The sequence below is a fragment of the Phyllostomus discolor genome, chromosome 7 (assembly GCF_004126475.2).
Source record: "Phyllostomus discolor isolate MPI-MPIP mPhyDis1 chromosome 7, mPhyDis1.pri.v3, whole genome shotgun sequence".
Lineage (NCBI taxonomy): Eukaryota > Metazoa > Chordata > Mammalia > Chiroptera > Phyllostomidae > Phyllostomus > Phyllostomus discolor.
Genome location: NC_040909.2, coordinates 126,364,137 through 126,389,665, shown reverse-complemented (window position 1 = coordinate 126,389,665; position 25,529 = coordinate 126,364,137). Strand labels below are relative to the sequence as shown.

At 40.1% G+C, this 25,529-nt stretch overlaps 1 protein-coding gene across 1 annotated transcript in view; it reads left to right on the top strand.

Moving 5' to 3' along the window:
• MRPL13 (mitochondrial ribosomal protein L13) overlaps positions 1-25,529 on the top strand; it is a 32,731-nt gene that overhangs the window by 4,907 nt on the left and 2,295 nt on the right. Inside the window, exons 3-6 of the mRNA XM_028533946.2 lie at positions 6,082-6,175; positions 10,651-10,711; positions 14,026-14,112; positions 17,033-17,154. Coding sequence (XP_028389747.1) covers positions 6,082-6,175; positions 10,651-10,711; positions 14,026-14,112; positions 17,033-17,154 — 364 coding nt within the window. The remainder of the gene's footprint in view (positions 1-6,081; positions 6,176-10,650; positions 10,712-14,025; positions 14,113-17,032; positions 17,155-25,529) is intronic.

The window sequence follows — 25,529 nt, the reverse complement described above, 5'->3', positions numbered from 1 at the left end:
ATGGGGCTATCTCTTCATTTGTGTGCTTGCCTTTTATCATTTCCTCTTCTGTGAACTATCTCTGTATGTCTTTTGCCCATTTTTTTTTTTTACTGGGTTGTTTTCCTTTACTTTTTTCTAACTTTTCTTATGAAAGTTTTAACTTTTTTTCAGCAGTGCTCAACATAGGACAGTGAAGTTTTTTTTTAAATATCCTTGACTTAGATCACATGGTTGTTAACATCTCATCGTGTATCTTTTACTCAGTCATTTGAAAATCAGTTGAAGATATGTTATTATTCTCCGTGAACACTGAAGCCTATGTATCCAAGAAGAAAGATATTTTTCCCTTCGTAACCAAAGTGCCATTGTCACACCTAAGCAAGTAAATAATTTAATCATAGTTTAATACCCAGTGCATTTTCAAAGTTCCCTAGTCATCCCAAGAATTTTTTTTTAGCTGTTAACTTTTTGAACTATGATCCAAGCAAGGTTTATGTATTACTTTGAGTTATTTTTTTTAGTGTCTTTTAATACTCTTATTTTTTTTTCTTAATATTAATCTTGTGAGGCGTCCAAGTTGATTTTCATACGAAGAACTTTATTACAACACTTCAGCACTCTTTTTCTCAGATGCCGTTCTTCCTGTTTTTACCCCTCTTGCCAATTCCATTTTCACAGTTCCCTTCTGTTTCTTCACCTTTCTCAACTCCCACTCGTTCTTCTCCCACAAAGATTGGGGATGTCCCAGGGCCCAGCCCCCAGACCTCTTCACGTTCCGCACGTGATCACGCTCAGTCCCAGGTCTCTAAGTGCAGGGTGGGCAAAGGTAAACGTACATTGTGAGCACGCGAAACATGGCGTTTACTCTTGTGTTATTATGTATTAATTATTGCATTCTTTTCTGTGCAAACAACTGTAGAGCTACTTTGCCCCACTCTGCATAATCTATATGCTAATGGCTCCCGAGTTCATGTCCCCAGTTTTGACCCTTTCCCTGTATTCCAGATTTCAGCCAAATTTTGACCCAGAAAAATTTTGGCTTAAAAAAGATTTGATTTTTTTCAAAGCTGTGCACTTGTGCATACTATAGGGCTTGACACATATTTGGAGTTCAGTAAATGTTTGTTGAGTAGATCATGTATTCATAAATACCATTTTTGAAAATGAAGACATTACTTTTAATCAGGACCATGGCATTTACATTAAATAGAGTTTTGGATTTGTGGAATGAGGGGGAAGAATATTTCAGATAATGGGATTTGGATAAGAGCAAGGACTTTTTGATGTTTCTTATACTTGCTGGTCTAACCTTTTCTCTTCACATAATGAAAATTTCCATTAGGTATCAAAATAAGCTGCATCCTGTGAAAATATGACTGTAAGGATTTTGTCATATTAACGTTTGTTTTTCCAGCACTTAGTACAATGCCTGGCCCATAATGATTATCAGAAATATTTCCTGGAATGACACTTTTAAACATGGTTTATAAACACGGTGAGTTCTCATTATTCACAGCAGTTAACATTCTTTAAAGTCTCCATGAATGCTGAATTACTGAGCACCAAACCATGCTGTCTAGGGCAGCCACAGAGTTCGGATCTCGTGAGCCTCTGGTCACAGAATTGTTACCCACCAGTCGGTACAAAGCCGTGTTTCACATGTGTTTCCGTTCAGAGACACCGTATGTAATGAATACATCGCTAATTCTCTAACATTGAGCTCGTGGCCAACGGCACTATAGCTCTCACTTGAGCTCAGATTATCTAATGCTCGTGCCTTTTCTGCGGGGCACATCGCAGCCCCCTGCACGTAGGAACACTAGACAGCACTTCAGCCTCCGGCTGGGGGATATCTTAAACAGTGAAGTCACTAATTAAAGGCACAAAAATGCCAAGAAACCTGGCATTAAATAGACCGCAAAACAACACTTGTTTATAGTACAAGAGCTAAAAAGAGCAAGCAGAGCATCACTTGGTTCAACCTCTGCAGGAAGCGTGTGCATCAAGCTACTACTCAGTGTTTGCCACTGCGCATGCCCAAGCAACAGGGAGCGCACTGCAAGTGCTGGTGCGGGGATTCCAAACACAGCGCAGGGAGGAGGCTGGTTCGCAGTGTGGACTCTGCCAGTGATGAGGATCCACTGTACGCTGGAAAGTAAAACAGTGATCAGCGGACTTATGTTTAACTGATTATAAATGTCCTCACTTTAAAAATACCTCTCTCTTTGACAAATCAGGAAAATGCCGTAGTCATAGAACACCAGTTCATAGGATTTTTTTTTAATTCCTTAGGACTTTACATAGTTTGTTTAACTGCCTTATCAATAAATGAGAAAACTAAAATCAAAAGAACAGAATGAATTTCTCACTGGCACTGAGCTTATCACTGTAGAACCGGGACTACACCCAGGCAGCTGTGTCTTCATATAGGAAACCAGGAATTCCACTTTGGTGTGGTGATTCCCAGCCACGTACACTGTTTTCCTGCTAATTCCCTCTCTCCTTAGCAGTTATAGCAACAAGGAGATAAACAAGGCCTCTTACCTTGTCTTTGTGAAAATGCAAATGATGCAAAAGTTGAGGAAAAAGTGGAATTAGTAGTAGTCACCTAATTTCCTTCTTAAGGCATGGCACCTAGCTGTCCCCTAAGTTAAAGTCCTGCTTCTTTCCGAGCAGGCCAGTGTTGCCAGAGTAGTCCCCGAGTCCTGGCAGGTGAGCATCCTGCCAGAGCACCAGGAGAGCTTCTGTGGCTGCCCCCCAGGTCGTCCTTTCCCAGGAGTGGAGAACAGCCTTTCTACGAACTTAGAAGTTTACATTTTGAAGTCTGGGTTGTATTTTCGTTCCGCACTAAATTAATATATAACTTACGTCAGCAGCACTTGTCCTGTCCACAAGGTGTCACCAAAATCAAAACTTAGAGCAAGCAATTTTCAGTTTACAAATATGTTGTGTGTTTAGTTTATTTCTGACATTTCCTGGCTTAACCTGTATTTATTAAACATGTGTTATTTGCTCACAGTTACTGTAAACATGTTTATTTGAAAATTGACATTCAATTTCCCAGAAAAATAGTATTGGATGGTCATATATCCAGGAGTGGCTATAAAAGTTAACCAATAAGCCCTGGCTGGCATATCTCAGTGGATTGAGCACGGGCTGCGAACCAAAGCATCACAGGTTCGATTCCCAGTCAGGGTACATGCCTGGGTTGCAGGCCACGACCCCCAGGACCACACACTGATGTTTCTCTCTTTCTCCCTCCCTAAAAAATAAATAAATAAAATCTTTTTTAAAAAAAGATAAATTTAAAAAGTTAACCAATAAATATATCTGAACATAATATTTGATATTTGAACTATTTCATAGGTCCAATGGACTTTGTGAAAGGTTGTGGAAAACCAACTTTCCATTTACAAGGTTTTCCTTTTTTTTTTTTTCCCTAAGAAAAATACGGTCTGAGTCACGTGGAAATTATGTGGAACTGGGGAGAGAATTCCCTCCCCCTCCTAATTAGACCTCTCCTCCTAACTCAGGAGCGTGGGAGCTTTCTGAACATGACTCTTGCCCACTGATAAGTGAAAAGAAAGGGTGCGTGGTGGTGGTTGGATTATGATGCGTTATTTGTGAGGATGTCACTCTTTATCGCCCATAGATGGTACTTTAGGACTACATGAGCATTTAAAAAGCAGAGGGAAACCGGTTTGTTTGTTTGTTTGTTTGTTTTTACATTATCTAAAGTTACTAGATTATCTTAAAATACTCCTGCTCTGCATGGAATGAAATAAAAGTTGCATACAGTTCTTAAAGGTTAATGTTTTTAATACTAGCATACCAAATAATGCAACAAAGATTATATTACATATTTATATGAAAATATTTACATATTTTAAGGACTTGTTAGAAGAAAACGTTTATGGTGCTTCTCTTAAAGTTACCCAGGTTGCATATTTTTTAAGTGTCAGTCTATTTCAAATGTTAGTTATTGCATTATTTAATTTTGCAATCTAATTTGGCAAATAAATTCAGCTTCACTAGAAAGTGAAAGATTCCATTTTCGCTCTAAATAGGTGTCATGGAAAGAGCCTGCACAGGGTTTAAGTAACTTGGTGTGTGAGCTTTTGGCAAATTGCTTAAACTTTTTTTTTAAATATATTTTATTGATTATGCTATTACAGTTGTCCCATTTCCCCCCTTCATTCCCCTCTACCCTGCCCACCCCCTTTAGTTCATGTCCATGTGTCATAAGTTCTTTAGCTTCTACATTTCCCATACTATTCTTGCCCTCCCCCTGCCTGTTTTCTACCTACAATCTGTGCTACTTATTTTCTGCACCTTTCCCCCCCTCTCTGCTCCTCCCACTCCCCTGTTGCTAACCCTCCATATGACCTCTGTTTCTGTGGTTCTGTTTCTGTTCTAGGTGTTTGCTTAGTTTCTTTTGGCTTTTGTTTTAGGTGTGGTTGTTAATAAGTGTGAGTTTGCTGTCATTTTACTATACATGTCTTTTATCTTATTTTTCTTAGATAAGTCCCTTTAACATTTCATAAAATAAGGGCTTGGTGATGATGAACTCCTTTAACTTGACCTTATCTGAGAAGCACTTATCTGCCCTTCCATTCTAAATGAAAGCTTTGCTGGATAGAGCAATCTTTGATTGTCCTTGCCTTTCTGGACTGGGAATACTTCTTTCCAGCCCCTTCTTGCCTGCAAGGTCTCTTTTGAGAAATCAGCTGACAGTCTGATGGGAACTCCTTTGTAAGTTACTGTCTCCTTATCTCTTGCAAATTGCTTAATCTTAATGGGCCTTAGCCTCTTCACTGCAAAGATCTGAACAAAGCCAAGGTATTTCAGCTTTCTTTGAAACTATATAGGTATCTTGTCCCCCTCTTTATTTGTTATTCCAGTTTATTTGCCCCCAGCTGCCTTAGTAGCCAACCACATGTCACTTCAGGAACTTCAGTCACTTGCTTCCCCGAATGCTGTCCAACTGTTTGTTCAGTGCACTGACAGCAAGCTTCCCCGGTCATTCCTTCACACCTCTGGGCTCTCCCCCTCTGGTGAAGAAAACCCGCCTGCTTTACCCTCCGTTCTTGACCCTTGTCCTGTGTACACTAGAAACTTTCCTCGGTAAATTCTGTCATTCAAATTCTGACCCTATATAGAATCACAGTGTACCATATACCATAATCTTTCATTTTCATATCCTGTGCTTATTTATACTTTTTATTTTTTCAGTGGTATCTTCCTTAAATAAACTTCTAGAATCTTTTGAAGTTAACTTTTCTATAGGTAGGATAGGCATTCAATAAATGTTTTTGATTACTTGATTTTGTCATCTTTAGTAACTCATGTGAAAAATTACATGTTTACTTTTGTGAGGGGGCTTTTTTTTAGATGAACAGCCAAACTTAGGGATACTTTTCACTGGAAGGTTAAGCAAATATATATATATTTTTAATTTTCAGGTCATCCTGTCCTGTCTGATGTGTATATAGTCATAGTTGAGAGTAGCTGTTTAAATTTAACTACTTAAAGATGGTTGGAAAAAACCTTGGGTTAGTCATTAAGCACAAGAGCATAGTATTCCATTGTTCTCTAAATTTGAGAAGAAGAATGAATTGTGATGTTTTACATTTGTTTTCAATTTACCTGTTGGCAAAACATACTTTTTTATAACTATGTACATATTGTTTTCATTTTCTCTTCTGTTTTTAGAGGAAAATTTATATTAGATATTTAAAAAGTATTTTTAAAAAACATTTTTAGTGAAGTATAATTATTAATAGGAAGATATGATAGAAATAACAGTAGTTTGCCTTTAAAGATGCATTGTTAGTATTGGCCTCTCTACCAAATTCCCTTCTACCTTACAGTGTCAAGATTTTCCAGATGGCTCGCCAGCCCTTTCTATACTTAGATGTTGTGCAAAGCAGGAACAGAACTCTGCTCAAGGAGTTTGACGTTGCTCTGTGATTTGCTTTGTATTTTTAATGTGTTGCTTAGACTTTGATAAGCTTTACAAAGCCAAGGACGCTTTTTCTTAGAGTCATGATTTTTCATATAAAAATCTTTTTTTTTTTTTCGTTCTCTTTTTAAATCTAGGTGACTGCGGTGATCACATTGTCATAATTAACACAAGGCACATCGCATTTTCTGGAAACAAATGGGAACAAAAAGTATACTCTTCACACACCGGGTAAGACAGTGCTGTTGTCACGGAAAACAGGCAATTGAAATGGATCGTTTAAATCACACCGCTGACCTGATTTAAAAGAAAAATGTCTTTTCAAACTTTGGCATTTAAGAAAATACTAATTTTACTCATGCCACATGTATAATTTACTCAATCAAAAAAAAAAGCAAACCTGAATCAAATCCTTAATTATTACCTGACAGTATTTGTTTTTCTGGAAACTTTTCACATAAACTTCTCTGATCAAGATTATTCTCATTTTTAGTAAATCTTCTTATTCCTCCTTTCTGCTTCCTGAGGTGCATCTACTATGTCCAGAACCATTCTGAACATCTGAAAGTACAGAGTCCAGCAAAATAATGCCCCTTTTGTTTAAAAAAGATTTTATTTATTTTATTTTTAGAGGGGAAGGGGTAGGGAGAGGGAGAGAAACATAAATGTGTGGTTGTCTTTTGAGAACCCCCTAGTGGGGACCTGGCCTGCAACCCAAACATGTGCCCTGACTGGGAATCGAACCAGAGACCCTTTGGTTCGCAGGTCAATGCTCAATCCACTGAGCTATACCAACCAGGGCTATAATGCCCCTTTTTATCACAAAATCTTTTATTACAAAATCATAAGCATGTAATTCTGTAACATAACAATATCACACCAAGCACATCATATGACATTTTAGGTAAAATGTTTAAATTGCTGTCCACCTTGTGCAAGACATTCACATACCCTACCAACCACACTCAGGCAGGCCTTCCTTATGCCAGATCCTATACTTGAGATGCTTTAGTGGTTCAGTTTAGAGGATACCTACAATCTCCACAACATGCCTTTCAAGTTACAGGTCCTTCTGCCTGTGTTTAAATAAAACCAGTCTCCTAGTTCGTAAGGCAGCCCATTCATTGCACCTTGGAAATGGCCTGCATTTTAATGGGGCCTTTATGCTCTTGAGTCTGTTTCTCTCTAGCTTTCACAGTGGTCTTATTTCTTCTCTTTGGGACAGTGTGAAATAACTATATCTCTTGCACATAACATTCTTCAACTAATTTCGAGGCCGTGATCAGCCAGTGTCCCCAGTTTGTCTCTTCCCCAGGCTCTCAGCGTCTCCGGCTCCTTCAGAGTCCGCTCTATGGCTTCAGTTCAGACAGCCTGCGTATGTGTTGGTCAGTCTTGTCTGGGTGCTGTCACTGGTTGTTGTCCCTCTGTTTCTGTTCACTCCTGACTTACACTTCGGACATACTACTTTTACTGCGCTCCTAATATTTTACTGCAGTTACGTAGGCAGCATCTGTCTTTCTAACTGCAAAAGTTTTAGTGTGTGCTAATATTAGAAAATACAGAGATGGTTAAAGAAGGAACTAAAAATCACCCTTCATCCTCTGACTCAACATTCTAATGTTTAATGTGTAATGTAATGTATATGTAAGTTGTGTCCTGCAGGATCCTTCTTATCTAAATCTGCCCACCTGGTGGTATCTGGTGGTTTCCCTATAGAATAATGTGGCTTCTCCATCTCTCAGGTGCTCGGTCTGCTGCTGCAATAGAACTTTTCCCCAAGGCCACATGACTGTGGGACCCACCGAGGTCACTATCGGCAGAAAGTCCTGTCTTTTTCAAACGTGCTGCTGTTCAGCCGTGTCTCCTCCTTCCTGGGTGTTTTAATTGTGTTTTCATCCACCTGTAGCACCTTATGTTTACTCCATGTTCAGTTGTCTCTCTGGCCTCTTAAGGTATTTGGAGATCTTGATTCTGTCACAGAATGTGACAGCTAACCGCTCATCTGCAGGACATGTACGAATTTTAATTAAGCATACTTTCTACCCTGTTAAGCAAAATATGATCAGAAATGCTGGCCTTTCCTTCTAAGCAAAATTACCCTTCTCTCTCCTGTTGCACCTTTGTCTCAGACAAGTCGACCTTGGTGATCACATCAGCTGCATTTCATCTCTTGCCGCTCGGGTCTTAGATGCTTGGAATAACTTTTTTGCTTCCTTAAACCAACCTTTGCCCATTCCTCTACTTAAAGACATCCACGAGATCTTTATTTAACTTAACAAAAATAAGTTCACATCATTAGTAATTTCTGCTATTGGCAAATCTCTATGTATAAACCAAGTTCTATAAAATGTAGAGGTAATTGGGGAACACGAAAAGTCAGGATAACATGATGCAATAAAAGCATAAACAGAAGTATTGACAGGAAATGCTAGGCTGATTCCTAGAGCAAAAACATCTGTAGTATTAGTGCAAATGAGAGAAAACAGTAGCACAGCCCGTGGTGAGCCGCCAGGGTCACGTGTCCCCCAGAGGAGGTGCCCCTCTCGGTGCTGCGCTCTCTCACCTGTGGGCGAGGATCCAGCAGCTTTCTTTTCCGGTCTTGGCATCCCGTCACCACTACTGCTTCGGCGGCCTTCATTTCAGCCAGCATGTTGCTGTTCCTTGCCTCTCGGCCTTGCATGTGTTGCCCCCCCAAAAATGTTTCTCGAGAACTCCCCTCGTCAGCCATGAAACCTGTCTCAGATGTCACCTCTCCTGGGACGCTGTCCCTGTTCCCTCCTCCCCCACAGGGTCCGTTGTTTCTTGTTGCTCCATTTCTGTTGACTCTTGGCGTCTACTTTGGACGTGCTGCTTTTATTGAGCTCCAACACATTACCTGCAATGACGTATTCAAAATCGAACTTTCTAGTGATAAAAGTTCTAGTGTGTGCTAGTATTAGAAAGTACAGAGAAGTTTAAAGGAGCTAAAAATCATCTTTCATCCTTTGAGTCAACAATATATATAAGTTTATATCTTTTTTTACTGAAGATTTCCCTTTTCAAGTATTATTTTCAGTCACAGTATATGGTAGTCCACAATATGATTTACCCTACTTAATCATTGCTCTATTTTTGAAATTAAAATTTTGACTTTTATAAAGAACTGGAAAATAAGTCAGCTGAGTATTGCATTACTCAAGTTGTTCCCTTACTCAGAATTTTACAGTAGCTCTCCAATTTTTTTAGTACAAAGTCCAGCTCCTGAAATATAGTGTGAATGGTATTGTGCTTTAGAATTTGCCATCCACTGTTAAAAATAGATCATCTTTAGTGTAGAAGGTGTAAAGTATTTCTTTCCATGGAGACAAAGAACACAGGAATAGAAGTCTAGACATATATTTTTTTTTCTGAAGCTAAAATTCCATAAAACAAATGAAAGAAGTTCAGTTTGAAAATTATCTTTCTCAGCAAACTTTTAAATATGCTTTCTTAAGTTTTATTCCTAAAAGGCAGTTCTTTAAATTATCTTAAAATGTTTTTAACTCTTGCTGAAAAGAAACTTAGGAAAAGAAATACATTTGGGCAATCTTTAATTTTTTCTTGTAGTTTCACTAATTTTACATTTTTTTTCCTTACTTGAAAATCATTTAGGCTTTATTCATTTATTCAGTATAATAAAACCTTACCCCTGGCTGGTGTGGCTCAGTGGATTGAGTGCTGGCCTGCGAATCAAAGGGTCGCCAGTTTGATTCCCAGTCAGGGCACATGCCTGGGTTGTGGGCCAGGTCCCCAGTAGGGGGCGTGTGAGAGGCAACTGCACATTGATGTTTCTCTCCCTCTTTCTCCCTCCCTTCCCCCCTTTCTAAAAATAAATAATCTCTTTAAAAAAAAAAACCTTACATCTGCATATTGTTTTTGTTTTAAATTTCCTAAGCACTTTCACATTTTCTCAGTTGACTCATAAAAATCTTGAGGTAGATGGAATAGACATTATCATTTATCTTCTATGAATAAATTCATGTAAAGAGGTAACTTGAGTTGCCTAATATTATACTGGTAGCCACCAGCAAATGTAGATTCCAAACCTTAATCTGGGATATCCAACTTCCTGAGCTGCCTGCAAAAGTATCCCAAATAAACATATATCTATTCATCTCCAATTTATCCATTTTATGTATAATTTTGATCTGAACACAATGAAATATTTTATTACTTAGGGTCAACATATAACTCATAATAGGAAGCAGGATCATGACCTGTTTAGAGTTGGAACTTAACTTCAGAACCAGACGGTCCACAACTAATTTCCCCAGACCCGGCCACTTGCTTATACAGACATTTTTGTCTAATTTGGCAGGGAATATGAAACGTTTGATCATTGCTTTTTCTTTCTTAATTCAAGCAGCAATAAACTACCCCAGAATGGATGAGAATGAGTGAGTAAATGAATAAATGATGAATAACTTTAATTTCCAATAGAAACAAATAGTTAAGCCAAGAAATCTTCCAAGATGTGGGGCTTTTTATGAAATGACAGTGACTACTTAGAAAATAACATCTCAGAGAACATAGGCTTCTACTAAATTTTTAAGATAATAATGAATAGCATAGTTTCCAGAAACAAGTATAATTTTATACTAAAAATAGCTTTTATATTGTAAAAGAATATTGAAGAATGCTGTACCATCGCTGACTCCCAGCTTTAATATCTTTGCTTCTTTTACTAGGTACCCAGGGGGATTCAAACAAGTAACAGCTGCCCAGCTTCACCAGCAGGATCCAGTGGCTGTGAGTCTGTTGTGTGTGTTGTTATTTTCATCAGTGGGAAGGCGGTTCAGACACTGCTTTTTCAGTTATTTTCCTCTTCTAATGTAGCTAGCATTCGAGGCTCTAAATTCTTTACTTTCCCTGTACTACCCAGCTTTGATAAGTATTTTTTCAGTATCATTCAATTCTACATATTTTAAAATTACTGTTTAGTATGTTTTACATTTAGTGAAAGAATTTTGATGCTTTTTTTAAAAAAAAAAGATTATTTATTTATTTTAGAGAGGGGCAGGGAAGGAGAAAGAGAGGCAGAGAAATATCTGTGTGTGGTTGCCTCTTGTGCACCCCACACCAGGGATCCAGACCACAACCCAGGCTTATGCCCTGACTGGGAATCGAACCGGTGAACCCACTGAGCCACACCAGCCAGGGCTGCAATCTTATATTTTTGCTGACATTTTTTGACCATCTGATTTATTGATTATCCAAAAGAGCTATATTAATATTTCAATTGTGGATTTGTTCATTTTTTTTCTTGTAGTTTTCAGTCTGTTTTGAAGATTTAGCATTAGATAAATTTAAATTTTGCATTATAACCTTCCTAAATAATTGATCAGGGTATGCACTGACCCTCTTTATCATTCATAGCTGTTTTACAAAAACACACTCAGAGATTCTTCTTAAGAAATATTTAGTATCTGTTTTATAACTCATGTGTCCTCAGACTATTACAGGTCAAATATAGTATCCTGTTTTGACTGTTAATATGGATTGCATTTAATAGTATTGAAACATTGTAAGGGCTGCTGATAATGTATACCATAACGGTTACAACAAATGAAAGTTTTAATATTAAAAGTTTTTAAAGTTCAAGCTTATATTTTATTCATGCGCATGCGTGCTCACTGTACACTAGGAGGCAGTATCGTCCAACTTTTTGATGTTAAGAATTTGGCCTTGGGTAATGTTGTAGTAATTGTTTCAAAATTTTTAATAAACAAAGAATGAAACATTTGATGGAGGTTTACAAAACATTTCAGAGTTAAAACCCATCTGAATTATTGCACCATTAAAAGATCTTACTTTTTTAAAAAGTCTTAATTTTGACCCTTTGGAAAAAGAGCAGCGTGGTAAGGAAGCCATCGGTTATCTGACTCCGCTGCTGTGCGTCTGGAGCCACGAGTCTCCCTCCGCCAGCGGACGGCTTGCGCGTCAGCGCTGCGTGCCTGTGTGTGTGTGTGTGTGTGTGGCTGCAGGAGCATTTGTTTCGTGATGCGTTTGCCGCCTTCTGATAATTAGTACAGCCTTGGAATATTGTTTGTGAGATGCATCATTAATCAATTTTAATGGTTATTAAGAGGTTAAATATTTCAAAATATTTTAAATTACATAGATTGTTCATTCTAAACTCAAGTAAATATATTGAGTCAGCCCTTTCCTTCTGTCCTTTATCCCTTCGTCATACAGTTTGTTTTCTTTAAGAGCCCTCGTGTCCTTACATTTTTCTTCTGACATGGTTCCTTCCTTATGTTTCTCCCCCTCTTATGGTTACCTTAATAAAGTGACTTTGCGTGAATTAAGTGGCACATGCCCTGGGTTGCCAAACATCTGAGGAACGTCTTTCATGTTTGCTAACCTCACCTTGTTTTCTCCTTCTCGCTTCTTCACCTCCTCAAAGCTTACACTTCAGTCTGTGCAGCTGGAGTTGCTTGGTTGTACGTGCATGTCGTGTCCTGTTGATGTCGGGGGGGGGTGTGTGTGTGTGTGTGTGTGCGTGTGCATCTGTCTTTTCTCTCCCCCGTCAGCTTGGGACCTTTGCACATTTTGTAGCTTTTCCTAATTGGACTGTGAGGTCTGCATTTTTTAATAGGGCAGACTTTTAAAATACCAGCTTGTTCATTCAAATAACTAAATTGTTTAAGAACATGTAAACCAAATGCCGTGCAATCTTACTAACAGAGTAAAATTGCTAAGAGGATGGTTTTCAGAGGCTATGCTGACTTCCTTATCCAGAAAAGATGTTGAGTAGTCCTGACATTGTCAGTTTCCCCGGAAGTCTTTTTAAAACATGAAAAGTTCTAACGACTAATTGCGAGGTCAGTGCTGTCCCGTAGAAATCTCTCCCATGGTGGAAATGTCCCTGTCCGCGCTGTCAGCCGCGGCCCCCACCAGCCGCGGGTGGCACCTGACCACGTGGAAAGCGGCTGTGTGACTGAGGAGCTGAGTTTTCTATGGCTTTTAATTTCAACAACACAGATCTGTCCTTAAGTAAGTCTCCAGAACATAAAGTATTGGCAGCACTAACCTAGAAAATAGATGGAGAAGATACATGAGATGTCATTAGCTTGCATGTATAGAAAGGTTTTGATGAGAAAATAAAAGAAACAGGAAATTCTTTTATAGTGAAACCCTGTTCTGACATGTATTGTCTTAGGACACTTAGCTTTAATACATGGGAAGTTATATTTTTGCAGTGTGAGTCCAGATGATAAAAATCTCTGTAGCACGCCAAATGTCTCCTCAGCAGTTTTATGAAGGGCTCACCACGTATTTGTATACACTACGGGCCATTACAGTGGTGGTTCCATGGAGAGAAGGGACTGTCTGTCTTCCTGAGAGTTAGGGAGGGAAACACGTGGTGGGTGTGATGGCGTGGACTGTGTGTCTGTTCGGGAGGCACACTGCCTGGTTTGGATTCGAGCGTGAACACTTCCCGTGAAATTGGGGGAGTTCTGTCATCTCACTAAATCTGTTTTTCCCAGCTGTGAAAGGGAGACCCAGTGGTAAGCAAGGTAGCAAATGTGATGAGTGCACTGACCACCATACACACGGCGGTTGTCAGTGAACGTGAGCCGTCCCCACCGCTGCAGGTGCTTGACCCGTTGAGTCGGTCCCGTGGCCGCAGTGGGGTCGGGTCTAGTGAGGGATCTGGAAACTGGCCTCCCACTCAGAAGATCCAGGATCACTGGGGCTCCCCAGGTTCTGCTCTGCTCAGTCCCTGGTGGATCGTGTGAGCCACGAGTGTTTGCCAAAGCTCAAAGGATCTCTTCTCAGTCTAGCTAGAATTGGCACACACGTAGGTTATTACTCTCTTCTTTTTGTCATCGTTCTAAACTAAAATAAACGCATAGAGGCAAAAGAAAATAGGAACGTATAAAGGAATAAAAGTTCCTTTTCCTTTGCTGCCACCTATCTCCTCGGGCCTCCGTTTCCTTCCCTTCGTATTCCTGCTGAGGCTTAGCCCACTTGCTTTCATCACTGTTGCTAATTATATCCGCCTTCTTTATGTCACGTGATACTTTTATTTCATTGGGTCCCATGTATATGTTTTCCAGATTGTAAAACTGGCCATTTATGGCATGCTGCCAAAAAACCTGCACAGAAGGACTATGATGCAGAGGTTGCATCTCTTCCCAGATGAGGTAAGCCAGTGGTCAGGGGTCACGATGCTTTTCCTAAATTTTCCATTAAATACTTTCTCACCTTTTAAAATAATTGCCACACTTATTTTCAATAAAGTGAGCTATTGGACTAAAGATTAAATGTTAATTTCTGTTTTTTCATTTTAATGAAATTTACTGCTTTTTTGGACAAGGAACTGTAATCAGAGGTCCTGTTAAATTGGGGGTACTCTTTAATGGTGTCATCAACTATTAAAAAAACTATGCATTTAGTTTATATCATATTGACCAATAGTAAAAATTCTATGAATGATGGATTAAAAGCTTAGGTTTGGTTGCTAATTAGGTCCCATGATTTACCTTTAGGATATACTGTCCCTACTCAAAAGTATTCATCTAAAAAGTGCTTGGAAAAAAGTACAAACATTTGTATTTATTACGATTATACATTTTTAAGTGTTTAGCTTTTCTCTTTAGTACCATATAATGTAACACTAGAAGTTCTATAATAGAATAGTTGACTCCAGGCTCTGGAATTAGACTGTCTGGATTACAATTCATGCTCCTGCTGTTCACTGATTTCATGGCCATGGACTAGTTACTCATGATCTCTGTTTTCTCATCTGTGAGATGGGTGCAGTGGTGGTCCCTACTGCATAAGGCTGCTGTAAGGGTTAAATGAGACAGCACTTACAGAGTGCTTAGGTCAGGGCTGGCACGGTGCGTGCTGGTTGCTGTCATTACCATGGTTATGATTATTGTCCTCCCAGTTCCTACTGGAGGAGTCATGTGGAAATTCATTCCAAAGTGTGAAGTCATACCCAGGATCGAAGCCACTTGTGTGCTGTGCTGTTAGCACGAACAGTTCACTTGTGCTGTGCTGTGACCTGTTCGTGCTTTGATCAGAATGGTTAATTTATTACCCTTGCTTTGTATGAACAAGTAACATGATTTCCACGGCTCCCTTCCCCTGGAGGGGCCAAGTATGGGAGCCGTGTCACCAAAGTGTAAATGGCCTTCATGAAGTCACAAGAGTTGAAAAACTTCTGTTTCTGATTATCTTTTATAAACCATAATTTCCAACACACACAAAATATTTATCCGAGTTTCAAGGTAGTGGGGTTTCAGTATAGATGTTTTAAGTGTTCATGGTAGTTTAGTTGAACAGCAAATCGCTTAAATAATTTCAGACTATAAAAGAAATGAGCCCACATTCCCAAGAATGGACTGTTAAATATTCAAAAGCTTGACAACGCTTTTTATTGTCGAGTCTCGGTAAATAGGCCCTCATGCATCGCTGTGGAAGTTCACAGTGGCGCGACCCGTGAGGAATCTGGCAGCTAGGAAACATTTCGCAGAATACGCACATAAGGAGATTCCTCCTTGATCCAGCAGTCTCGTTTACGGCAGTGTAGTTGGAAAATTGATTTTCCACCGGATTATGGTTTTTATATTATTTATTATAATAAAATAATAGAAATAAATGTTTATTCATAGACAATTGGACACATGTAATAGGCATTCAGTTGAGTATTACGCAGATATAAAAACAATGACAAATCTTGCTGTGACAAGTGAAAAAAAGCAGGGTGAAAAAGAGTGTAGATAGCACCCCGCCTTTTGTATGCATACAGTCAGACACACGTTCCCCCTCTGTACCGTATCTGCTTCCTTGTGCGGAAGGAAGTGCAGGGAGAACCCATGAGCAAGTGGAGTTGGCCGCTTACGGTGCGTGGGCACAACGAGTGGGAGGGAACAGGGAAGACAGTGAAATGCCTTTTGGAGAATACCTTTTAGTTTTATTTTTTACTTTAACTTTTTATTTTAAGATTTTATACATTCATAAACTAAAAGGACAGCATGAACAGACGTTAGCACAACAGTGCCTGGATTTTGTTTTCTAAATGCTGTTTCCCGGTAAAAGGAACCTGGTTCTGCTTAGGAAAATGATTGATTCCGGGTCTGATGCAGAAAAACGGCGACGTTATTATAGAGTGTACTTATGCAAGTGGTAAAATAGTAAGCAACGAAGTCATTAGGCAGTGCTCAAACTCCAATAGAGAAATGTCACAAGAACACAGGCAGGTGAGCAGAGGCCCACCGACCACATACGGGACTGTGTCAGCTTAAAACGAACAGTCATGATAATGGACTGTGCCGAATAGAAAACAAAAATCTTTGAGCCCACAACGATAGTCTTAAAAATTGTATCTTAACTTGTTATAGTTTGTCGTCTTCTCTCGGGAAAAGGAAAAGCTCTTCTCTAGAGAAGAATGTCGTCTAGAAATGTAGGAATACTACTGAATTAGCAAAGTGCCCATCCTCGGCATTCCCCCAGGCATCAGGTAGATTGTTGTATTTATAGAACAGGACATTCATGGCTTCAAAACATCATGCCACAGAGTATGTACCATTTGGGAGAGAAAAGATGCTTTCACGTTAAAGACACCTGGTAGGCAGACACGAACCATAACCAGGAGGCCACACATACCTCAGTGTGGAACGGGCTGGCCGCGTGTTTTCCCCGGAGTGCGGACGCAAGCCCGTCGCCCCGGACGGAGCAGACCCAGTGCGCACATTCATGGGATGAGGAATCTCGAGAGTGAGCCAGGCAGCGCCTTTTTGCAGTTGAAAGGAGTGGAATAAATTAATATTATTTTTTAGAAACCTAGTGACTTAATAGTTTTCAGAATTGAAGATCTCTATTTATCATGAGAGATAGGATGTTTGTTAAGATTAAAATATAAAGTGTGTTATGGTAGACAGATTTCTTATGTCATTGATCTAATGTACTTTTTAGGGATTTGTTCAAAGTTCATTGTTTTCCTCATTTTATAAATACTGCTTTTGTTTATTATTTTTAATACCTAGTAAGTATTACTAATTTAGTACTAAGGAATATGTTTTAAGAAAACTAAGCCTAAATTTGTATTTAATGCAGAGCATACCAGAAGATATTCTCCGGAATGTAGCGGAAGAGCTGCCACAACCACGGAAGGTGCCCAAACGCCTGGACGAGTACTCGCGCGAGGAAGTGGAGGCTTTCCCCAGGCTGTGGACTCCGTGAGTGCGCCCTTCCTGTCTTTGTGTTTGGGTGTCGCCTCCCCTCTCTCCTGAAATGATCAGGCCCTGGAGGTGGAAAGATTGGGTTCTTCCTGCCTGCCTTGGATGCTCTGCAGCTTCTGTCTGCAGATACACTCTAGGTGTTGATAGTCGAACCAGACGTCTCTAAGTCTTAGTACCTTGCTGGGTAAGTGCGGGGGTGCTCATAGGTGCGTATAATGGTCAGATATGTTGTTTGGGGTGACATTACTTGAATCAATGGTAATCTCATGGAATGATGAATAAATTGTCATTACCTAAAACAAAGTGATTTGCCATTTTCCAGGTGGTTTCACTAAGCCAAGAATATTACCTAATGAAAAGGCATTAATTCTAGATACTTAGTCTTTTATCAAAACTGAAAAAATTCAACACTCTTTCCTCTCCTCTGCATAGTTCCCTCTACCTGAGGCCTGGGAAGCTGCTTAGCTTGGACATGCTGTCTCTCATCTCACTGTTATTAATTCTTTGCCTGGCCTACCCGGCTCTCCCTGACCCGGCTCTCCGTGACCCGGCTCTCCCTGTCTCTTCAGCTGAAACTCGCTCCACTCCACTGCACAGCAGGAACAATAGCAGACTACTTAAGATTGGCAGTCTTTTCATGCAATTTCATTATCCCTTGCCCTTGCTCTGCTATTACTTATGCATAAAGTAAGCCCCTCACCGCATCATCTGGGATAACTCTTGCTCACTCTTTAGACTAGATTCAGGTGTCATCTCCTTTAAGAAGCCTGGCCTGAGTATCGGGGCCAGGCTCAGTGCCCAGCATCTTCTGCTGTGGCACCTGCTGGGACGCTGTCGTCACCACATTCAGCTCTTCAAGAGCATGGCCATGTCATGGTCACTGCTGCATCCCCAGTGCACAGACCAGCGCTTCACGTGGGAGAGCCTCCAGAGTTTACAGGGCGTGCAGTCCGCAGGGAGCCACACGTGCTCATTGCGTGACCTACGCAAGACAGCGAATCTTCAGATAGGTGCCGCCCTTGCTCTCTGCACGTCCGCTCCCTCAGATAGGCTTGTGGAAAGCTGAGCCTCCCCAGGATCGGCTTATGTCCAGGCATCTAACCATTGACTCTTATTGTCGCGTATCTGTGTGTGTCTTCAGACTCTGTCCACACAGAAGTATTTAGGGTATTTTGTTGCAGCCATTTGGTTCTGCTGACTTGTGTCAAGGTTCTCCTTTCCTAAATCTGCAGATGACGAGCAAAATAATATTATCAATGATCACTTACTGAGCACTTTCCAGTGGCCCGGTGCTGTGCTGGTGGTTTACATGATGGCATCTAATTCTCTCTACAGGACAATAAGATGCTATTCTTATTTTTAAGAGTAAGCCAAGGATCAGCAGGTTTGTAGTACAGCCTTTGAACCTGTCTGATTGTAAAGCTTGTGTTCTTTTCACAGAAATTACCATTAAAGAAATTACTTAATTCGGTTTCATTTATTTAGCTCCTAATTAGCTTAGGTCACGGTCCCCACCACCCTGTTGGAGTGCCCCTTGTTGCCCCTTGTATCTTACATAAATGTACTTGCCAGTGAGTCATACGCAGTTCTCAAATAGTCTGCTTTGATAAGTTATGTCCTGAAAACATATTCTAAGTAGCCCCTAAAGTTTCAGTAGGTTACCATGCTCTACAGAGTCCTATGAATCTAAGTATATGTCGTACTTGATTGTCTTATAGAAACATCATCATAAATGAATTTGTATGCCTGACCAAAGGGATGTGGTCCTTTTTTTTAAAACTAGAAATACCAAAGGTGTTATTTAATCAAATAAATGATCAAACACATTATGCACCCACTGTTATATATTATGAATATTCTAAAGTATATTTTAAATCAGTTATACCAGGCAGTATAGTAATATAATAACCATCCCCACCAATTATTTTTAATGTTATTATAGTGAAAGAACATTACTCAAAATGCCCCTATTACTAAGTAATTCCTGTTCATTTAAAAGTGATTAGGAAGGTGACTGACTACCTTTATAATAGTAATGGGATTAGAAAAGGCTTTCCTATCATTGTTTTTAAATAGACTTTTAGAAAAACTTAGAACATTTCGTGTATTTTTTTTTAATTTCTTTTTTTTACATTTTATTTAATTTTAGACAGGGGAAGAGAGGGAGAGAAGCATCAGTGTGTGGTTGCCTCTTGAGTACCTCCAACTAGGAACCTGGTCTGCAACCCAGGCATGTGCCCTGACTGGGAATCGAACTGGCAACCCTTTGGCTTACAGGCCGGCACTCAGTCCACTGAGCCACACCAGCCAGAGCCCTTTCGTGCATTTTTAGTTAGTACTCTGGGAATGTATTTTCTTGCCCTTTCTTTCATTCCAGATTTTCCTACAGCAAGAGTATGTATTAGATACCAGGCTTTTCTTTTTCACATTGAAGTCGTGATTTTCCTCACAAGGAATGCAACATACAGTGTGAGGCAAAAGTAGGTTTACAGTTGTGAGTACGTGAAACACAGAATTTGTACTTGTATTATTATTATTTAATGTATTCTTTTCCATACAAGCAGCTGTAAACCCACTTTTTCCCCAGCCTGTATATTAACTTGTGTTCCCAAAATCCTAAGGTGCGTACACACTTGTTGAAATTCGAGGATATAACGTGATACAGGTGTACTAATTTTTATACATAAGTCATTTAACATTTTATTGTTCTGCACATTCGCACTGATAACAGGTGTAGTTAGTTTTTTATTGCCATGGAACACGTGTAATAAGGAAAAAATAGACATTTTTGGATTAACCAAAAATCAGTTATCTAAGAAACAGATGATCTGGTAGTTCAGGACTATGGAACAGAGCTTCCTGCAGTGATGCAAAAGCTCTGTATCAGCGCCGTCTGATGTAGTAGCTCTTGGCCACATTTGGCTCTGGAGTGCTTACACTGAGCTAGTATGACTAAGGAACTGAATAGTTAATTATATGGACTTTTAATGAAGTTAAATTTTAATAGCCTGATGTGTCTAGTGACTACCTTAATGGACTATACCATTTTAGTTGTTTGCAATGTCATAAAGTTTTAGTATTAAATATTATGTACTTTAGAACTAAAACATTTGAAGTACCATGCAATGCAGTCCATTAAAAATAGGATTTCTTATTACTGGTATATTTGCTTTCAGGAGAAAAAAATTCTCCTTTTCAAGAAGGAACTTACTTAAAATATGCTTTTGTTCCACCCAAAATAGCTAAGCCAAGAATATACTTTCTTTTGACTGTAGTAACTGGCATGTGTCCAGGAGAGCGCTGGTGGGGAATCTGCAGAGACTTGACGGGCACAGACGCACCTGGGCTGCACCATAAGTAAACAGACGCAAAAATAGCTTGCTTTGGTTTTTGTTTCCCTAGCAATTAAACTTGAAATATGTTTATAGTGTAAAAATGTACATTTTGTCATTGGAACTATCATTGACTTTTTGTTAAATATTAGTTTTTCTATTAGACACAAAAAGCTTTCGAGCAAGTACAGCAATTGTCAGACTAAGCTGTGGACCCAGTTGGTGACTGACAAAATTGTTTTAATCGTAATTAAAAGTAACTGTTGTTGGAATTTATTTGAATTATTTTAAACTACTCACAAAAGGTGTATTCTCTCAGGCCTAACTTTTCAGCATACATGAGATTTTTTTTTTATGCCAGTTGTTCAGTCATTTTCAAACCGATGGTAGACAAGAAGGAAAAGCTGATTTTTTTATGAAAGAGCTATAAATACTTTTTATAACTAAAAACTATTTTCTCCTGTGAAACATACTGCCTGTAGAGAGAGAGGAAGAGGGGGTGGCCATGGAGGTGAGAAACATCAATGGGGTTGCCTTTCATATGCGCCCCGACTGGGGATAGAACCCACAACGTGGGTACGTACCTGAGGTTCAGACCTGCCACTTTCTGGTGTGTGGGACAGACAAGCGCTTCAACCAGCTGAGCCACTTGGCCAGGGCCAGCCTCACTTCTGAAATTAATGGAAATGCTTGGTGTGTTAGTATTTTTTTTTTCATCTCATGGATATATAAATTGTGTTATCATATGTTGTGAAGTTATATTTTGGGCTTCTTGGTGGTACAGAGTAGGTGCGTGTTTGCCATATGTAAGTGGTAGTGGTAGGGTACACACTTAGAACTTATTTCTCAAGAAAACAGTAGCACTACCCTCCCTTCACAAGTCAGTTGTCTGCAGTTGCAGCGTTCAAATGGTTAACGTATTTTATTACTGTCAATAATTATTTCCATAATCATTGCAGTTTTGCCAACACATTACAAAACCACAGTAATCATGGAAATTATAATGCTGGCACTGTATTGGAAACTTTTCATTATGTAGGTTAAAAATAAAACTTGGATCATTTTAAACTCTTTGTTTTCATTTTTTAAAAATTCTGTAGGAGAGCTTTTCTTAGTAAAAAAGAACTAGGTGTGTGGAAATATTCAGCTTCAATTGCTTCACATTATCCCCAGCGATAAAACCAAAAAAGAAATGGATTTTTATTTCTCAGTTGTTAAATCAGTAATGTTTTATTTTAAGCAATAATTGTCACTCTTATAGAGAAATGAAATGTAGAAAGTTTCAGCATCAATAAACACTTGAAAAGGGATGTTTATCCTGAAAACCCATGTTCCTATAGGGTGTGAGATGCTCACTGTGGAGCTGGTGAGGATGAAAGGGAGGAGGCAGAAGACTACCACCAGCAGCTGCGAACTCCCTTTTCTGAACGTGGGATTAGGTGTAGGGCACAGGTGGCAGACTCAAGGCCCGCGGGCAGAATCCGGCCTCCACCTTGCTTTATCCGGCCAGGCACCTTACTTTACCCAGCAGCAGCACCGAGCTCCTTGCCCCTAGTTAAGGAGTAGTTACATTTACACAGTCCTACAGTTACAGTTGGCCCTTTGAAGGCAACCGCAAGGCTGAGGTGGCCCCAGTGAAAATGAGTCTGACACCCCTGCCGTAGGGGGTGAGTAGGTAACCCAGGCAGCCATGTGGAAAGAAAAGAGGGTTCCAGGCGCTGGAGCGGCAGCACTGGAAGGGGGACTTGGCGAGCGTCCGGGCCAGCGCGGGGCTCTAGAAGACAGCAAGGATTCCAGCCTGGTGCACGCCGTCGGATACAAAACCTGTTAACCCTGAGAATATGCCCAGTTTTAGTTAAATTCATAACCAGAAAAAAAAACTTTTGCTTAAGCCTTTATCAAATGTGCTTCCGATTAAAAGTCTTAATTAAAGACATTGGAGAAGGATTTTACTTTTTCAAAGCCCGTGAGGAGCTAGGATCAAGACATCATCAAGATTTTCCATAATTTCATGCTATTCTAGTCATGTGGCATTTTCCTACAAGATTTAACTTAATTTGCTGCTCTTCAGAGTCAGAAGTTATTAGCTGGACTTGGGGAGCAAAGTTACATTCCAACTTTCCCATTCATTTTAACCAGCTCAGCATTGGCTTAAACCATATACCTCAGTATTTCCAGTGCAGAATTTTGCTCAAATTAGGCATTCTAAGTTGTTCTGAACTGTTCTGTTGGATATGAACAGATTAGAACTAGTTAAAACAGAAAGCAATCTCTATTTAAATGACTAAAACCAAATCATTTACGGCCCTCGCCGACAGAATTTAGGGTTTTAATACCATAACTGAATGTAAAATTTCCTGTTTTGATTGAAGAAACAACAATAGGACTGAAACACATTTCTAACCATCTTATGAGTTTATTATTTATGAGTTTGTTTCGGTGGCGCAGGGCCAGGGAAACGAGCGTAAAGGTGCCGTTACTCTGCCTCCCTGTTCCCCGGGCGGGCCCAGGCCTCCGGCCCAAGGCCTGTGTGGTGCCCCAGGACCCCGGGAGGGCCTGGCCTAGACACACTCATCTGCACAGTGGGGATGACCCGAAAGTCAGACTGCCCTTTCACTGTTGGTGAGATTACTCCTCTGTCCACAGGTTCTTGTAGTCTTAACTACCTTGTCGGTGTAACCATTGTACTGAGAGATTTTATTTTAGAAATGAGAAGACATAAGACCTAAGGGAGAATAAAATATCTTTGAGATTTATTTCACTTCAGTTATACCCAGTTTCATGGCCTTGCAACTGAAATTCGGATGCTTTTTTCCCCTCAGAAAATAAATTAACTTAATGGGGCAAATAATATTGTGTGTCTCCAATTGAATGGTGACACAAACCATGGGTTTTGTGGCTTTATGTTTCACTGTATTCACAAAGCAAATGGATTTCTTACCATTTCACAACAAAAACAGAAATCTCCCAGAAGATTTTTCCTGAAGTCAAGGCGTGTTTCTATGGAAATGTCCCGTTTTCAAAATAGCACTAATGTGTTGGCCTCCATCATTTCCGTGTTCTAATTGGAGCGTATGCATTTTCGAGGTGTACTTGTTTCGTGTTAATGGGTGGCAGGCAGCATTGTGCAAAAGTCTCCTCAGAGGTTTCCTGGGGTTATTTTAGAAGACTCGTATTATTTACAAATATATTAAGCTTATATAATATTATCTTTTATTTTAAAGCTTCATAATTTGTAATGAAACAGTGACAAAGAATTGAAGCATTTATACACTATAAATTCATCATTTCTCTGACAAAAGATTAAGCCATTTCATTAAAGTTTCAAATAGCAATTAATCATCCATAGTGTAAAAACCAATATGTTAGATGCCAGGTTTCTTGCTTTTGAAAATTTTTTAATAAAGAGATTAGGTAGATCTAGACACACAGAGCAGGATAGCACCATGATCTGAGGATTCAGTTCTGATTAATTAGGGTAGCCAGGTATGGATGAGCAACTTGCAAACAACCTGAATACACTGACGGTTACTCAATCACCAAAGCTCCACGGACTACAACCTAATCTTTCTTTGACGATAGATATCAAAGGAATTTCGGTATCTGATACACATTATCATAATTAAAAATTACGTATTGTTGTATCAGAAGAGCAAAAAGCTACCTGTTAGTAACATCCTCTAGTGGGGAAAGAGCCAGGAAGGTTATGTATCAAATGGAGTCATCTTTGGCCAAGGAGGGAGTTGGGGACCTTCTGTCAGACACTGCATAGTTTGGAAATTTCTTACAGAAGGTGTCTCTTTTGCTTCTTCAGTGTCTCCAGATGGTCCTCTCCTCTGCCATACGAACAGCTCGGTGAGGTCTCAGGAGGACCCTTGCTGGTCAGGCTGTGGTCTGCAGACCCACCACATTGCCTTGTGTGGGAGCGGGTGGGAAATGAGGAATCACGAGCCCGCTAGACTCCTTGAATCAAAATCTGCATTTTCACAAGAGCCCGAGTGATTGGCATGCACCCCAAAGTCTGGGGAGCACCCAGGAAGGTAGCCCACCCCTCCCCTTCTACCATCATGGATTTTTTCTCTTAGCGGAAGGGAGTAAGTGAACAATACAGTGCATCATCGTGCATGTGCTTGCTCTCCTCCGTGTGTGGGTACAGAGAAAGAGATGCAGATTTCATGCAGACACCTCCGTTTTTCTGCACAGGGGCACCTCCTAAGCCATGTAATAGTGATCATTAGCAATGTGAGTTGATGTTTCTAGCTAGGCCAGTATTAAAGTTATTAAAGTATCTAGTCACTTGGCCATGATATTCCTGCACCCTGCACCCCGCTCCCCGGAAGCAGATTAACCATCTGCTGAAGATCCTGATCACTTATCAGTAGAAAGAGGAAAGGATGAGTCTGTAAACAAAGGACATTTTCAAGGAAGTCACTGTACCCTAATGACAAATGTCTTACAAGTATCCATTACATGCCGGGCACTGCTAATTATTGGAAATACAAGGTCAGTGGTGTTGGGGTCCTGCCTTCAGAGGAGCCAGCAGCTAATAGGACTCAGGTAGAATGAAACGGTTCTCACATGCGCTGGTGTAGTTACTCGGCCCCTCTGGGCCTCAGTTTTGTCAGCTGTGCAATGGACTTGGTAACAATGTCTTTTTCATGATGTCGTGAGGAGGATAAAAGGACATGGTGCTCGTGAAGCAGTTATATACTTCATGGCATCGAAAAGGGCACGTGTCATTTCCATAAGTGGGGGCAAGTGTAATTTGAGAAATACTGTCGCTGAAGCATGCACCAAGTCCTCTGGCCGTCTTGGAGGAGGGAGCCCTGCCGGCGTCAGACCTGAAGGGCTGGGGAGAGCTTCCTGGGGGATCCGAGTCCTGAGGTGGATACTGAAAGATTAGCCAAGTTCATTTGAGCAGAGAAAAGGTGGAATATTCCAAACAAAGGAAATCTCAAATATCCAAATCGAGGGGGGGGGCATGTTTTTTCCTGGGCAATAGCAAGTGCAGTAATGGGACCAGGACGGAGAGAGAGAGAC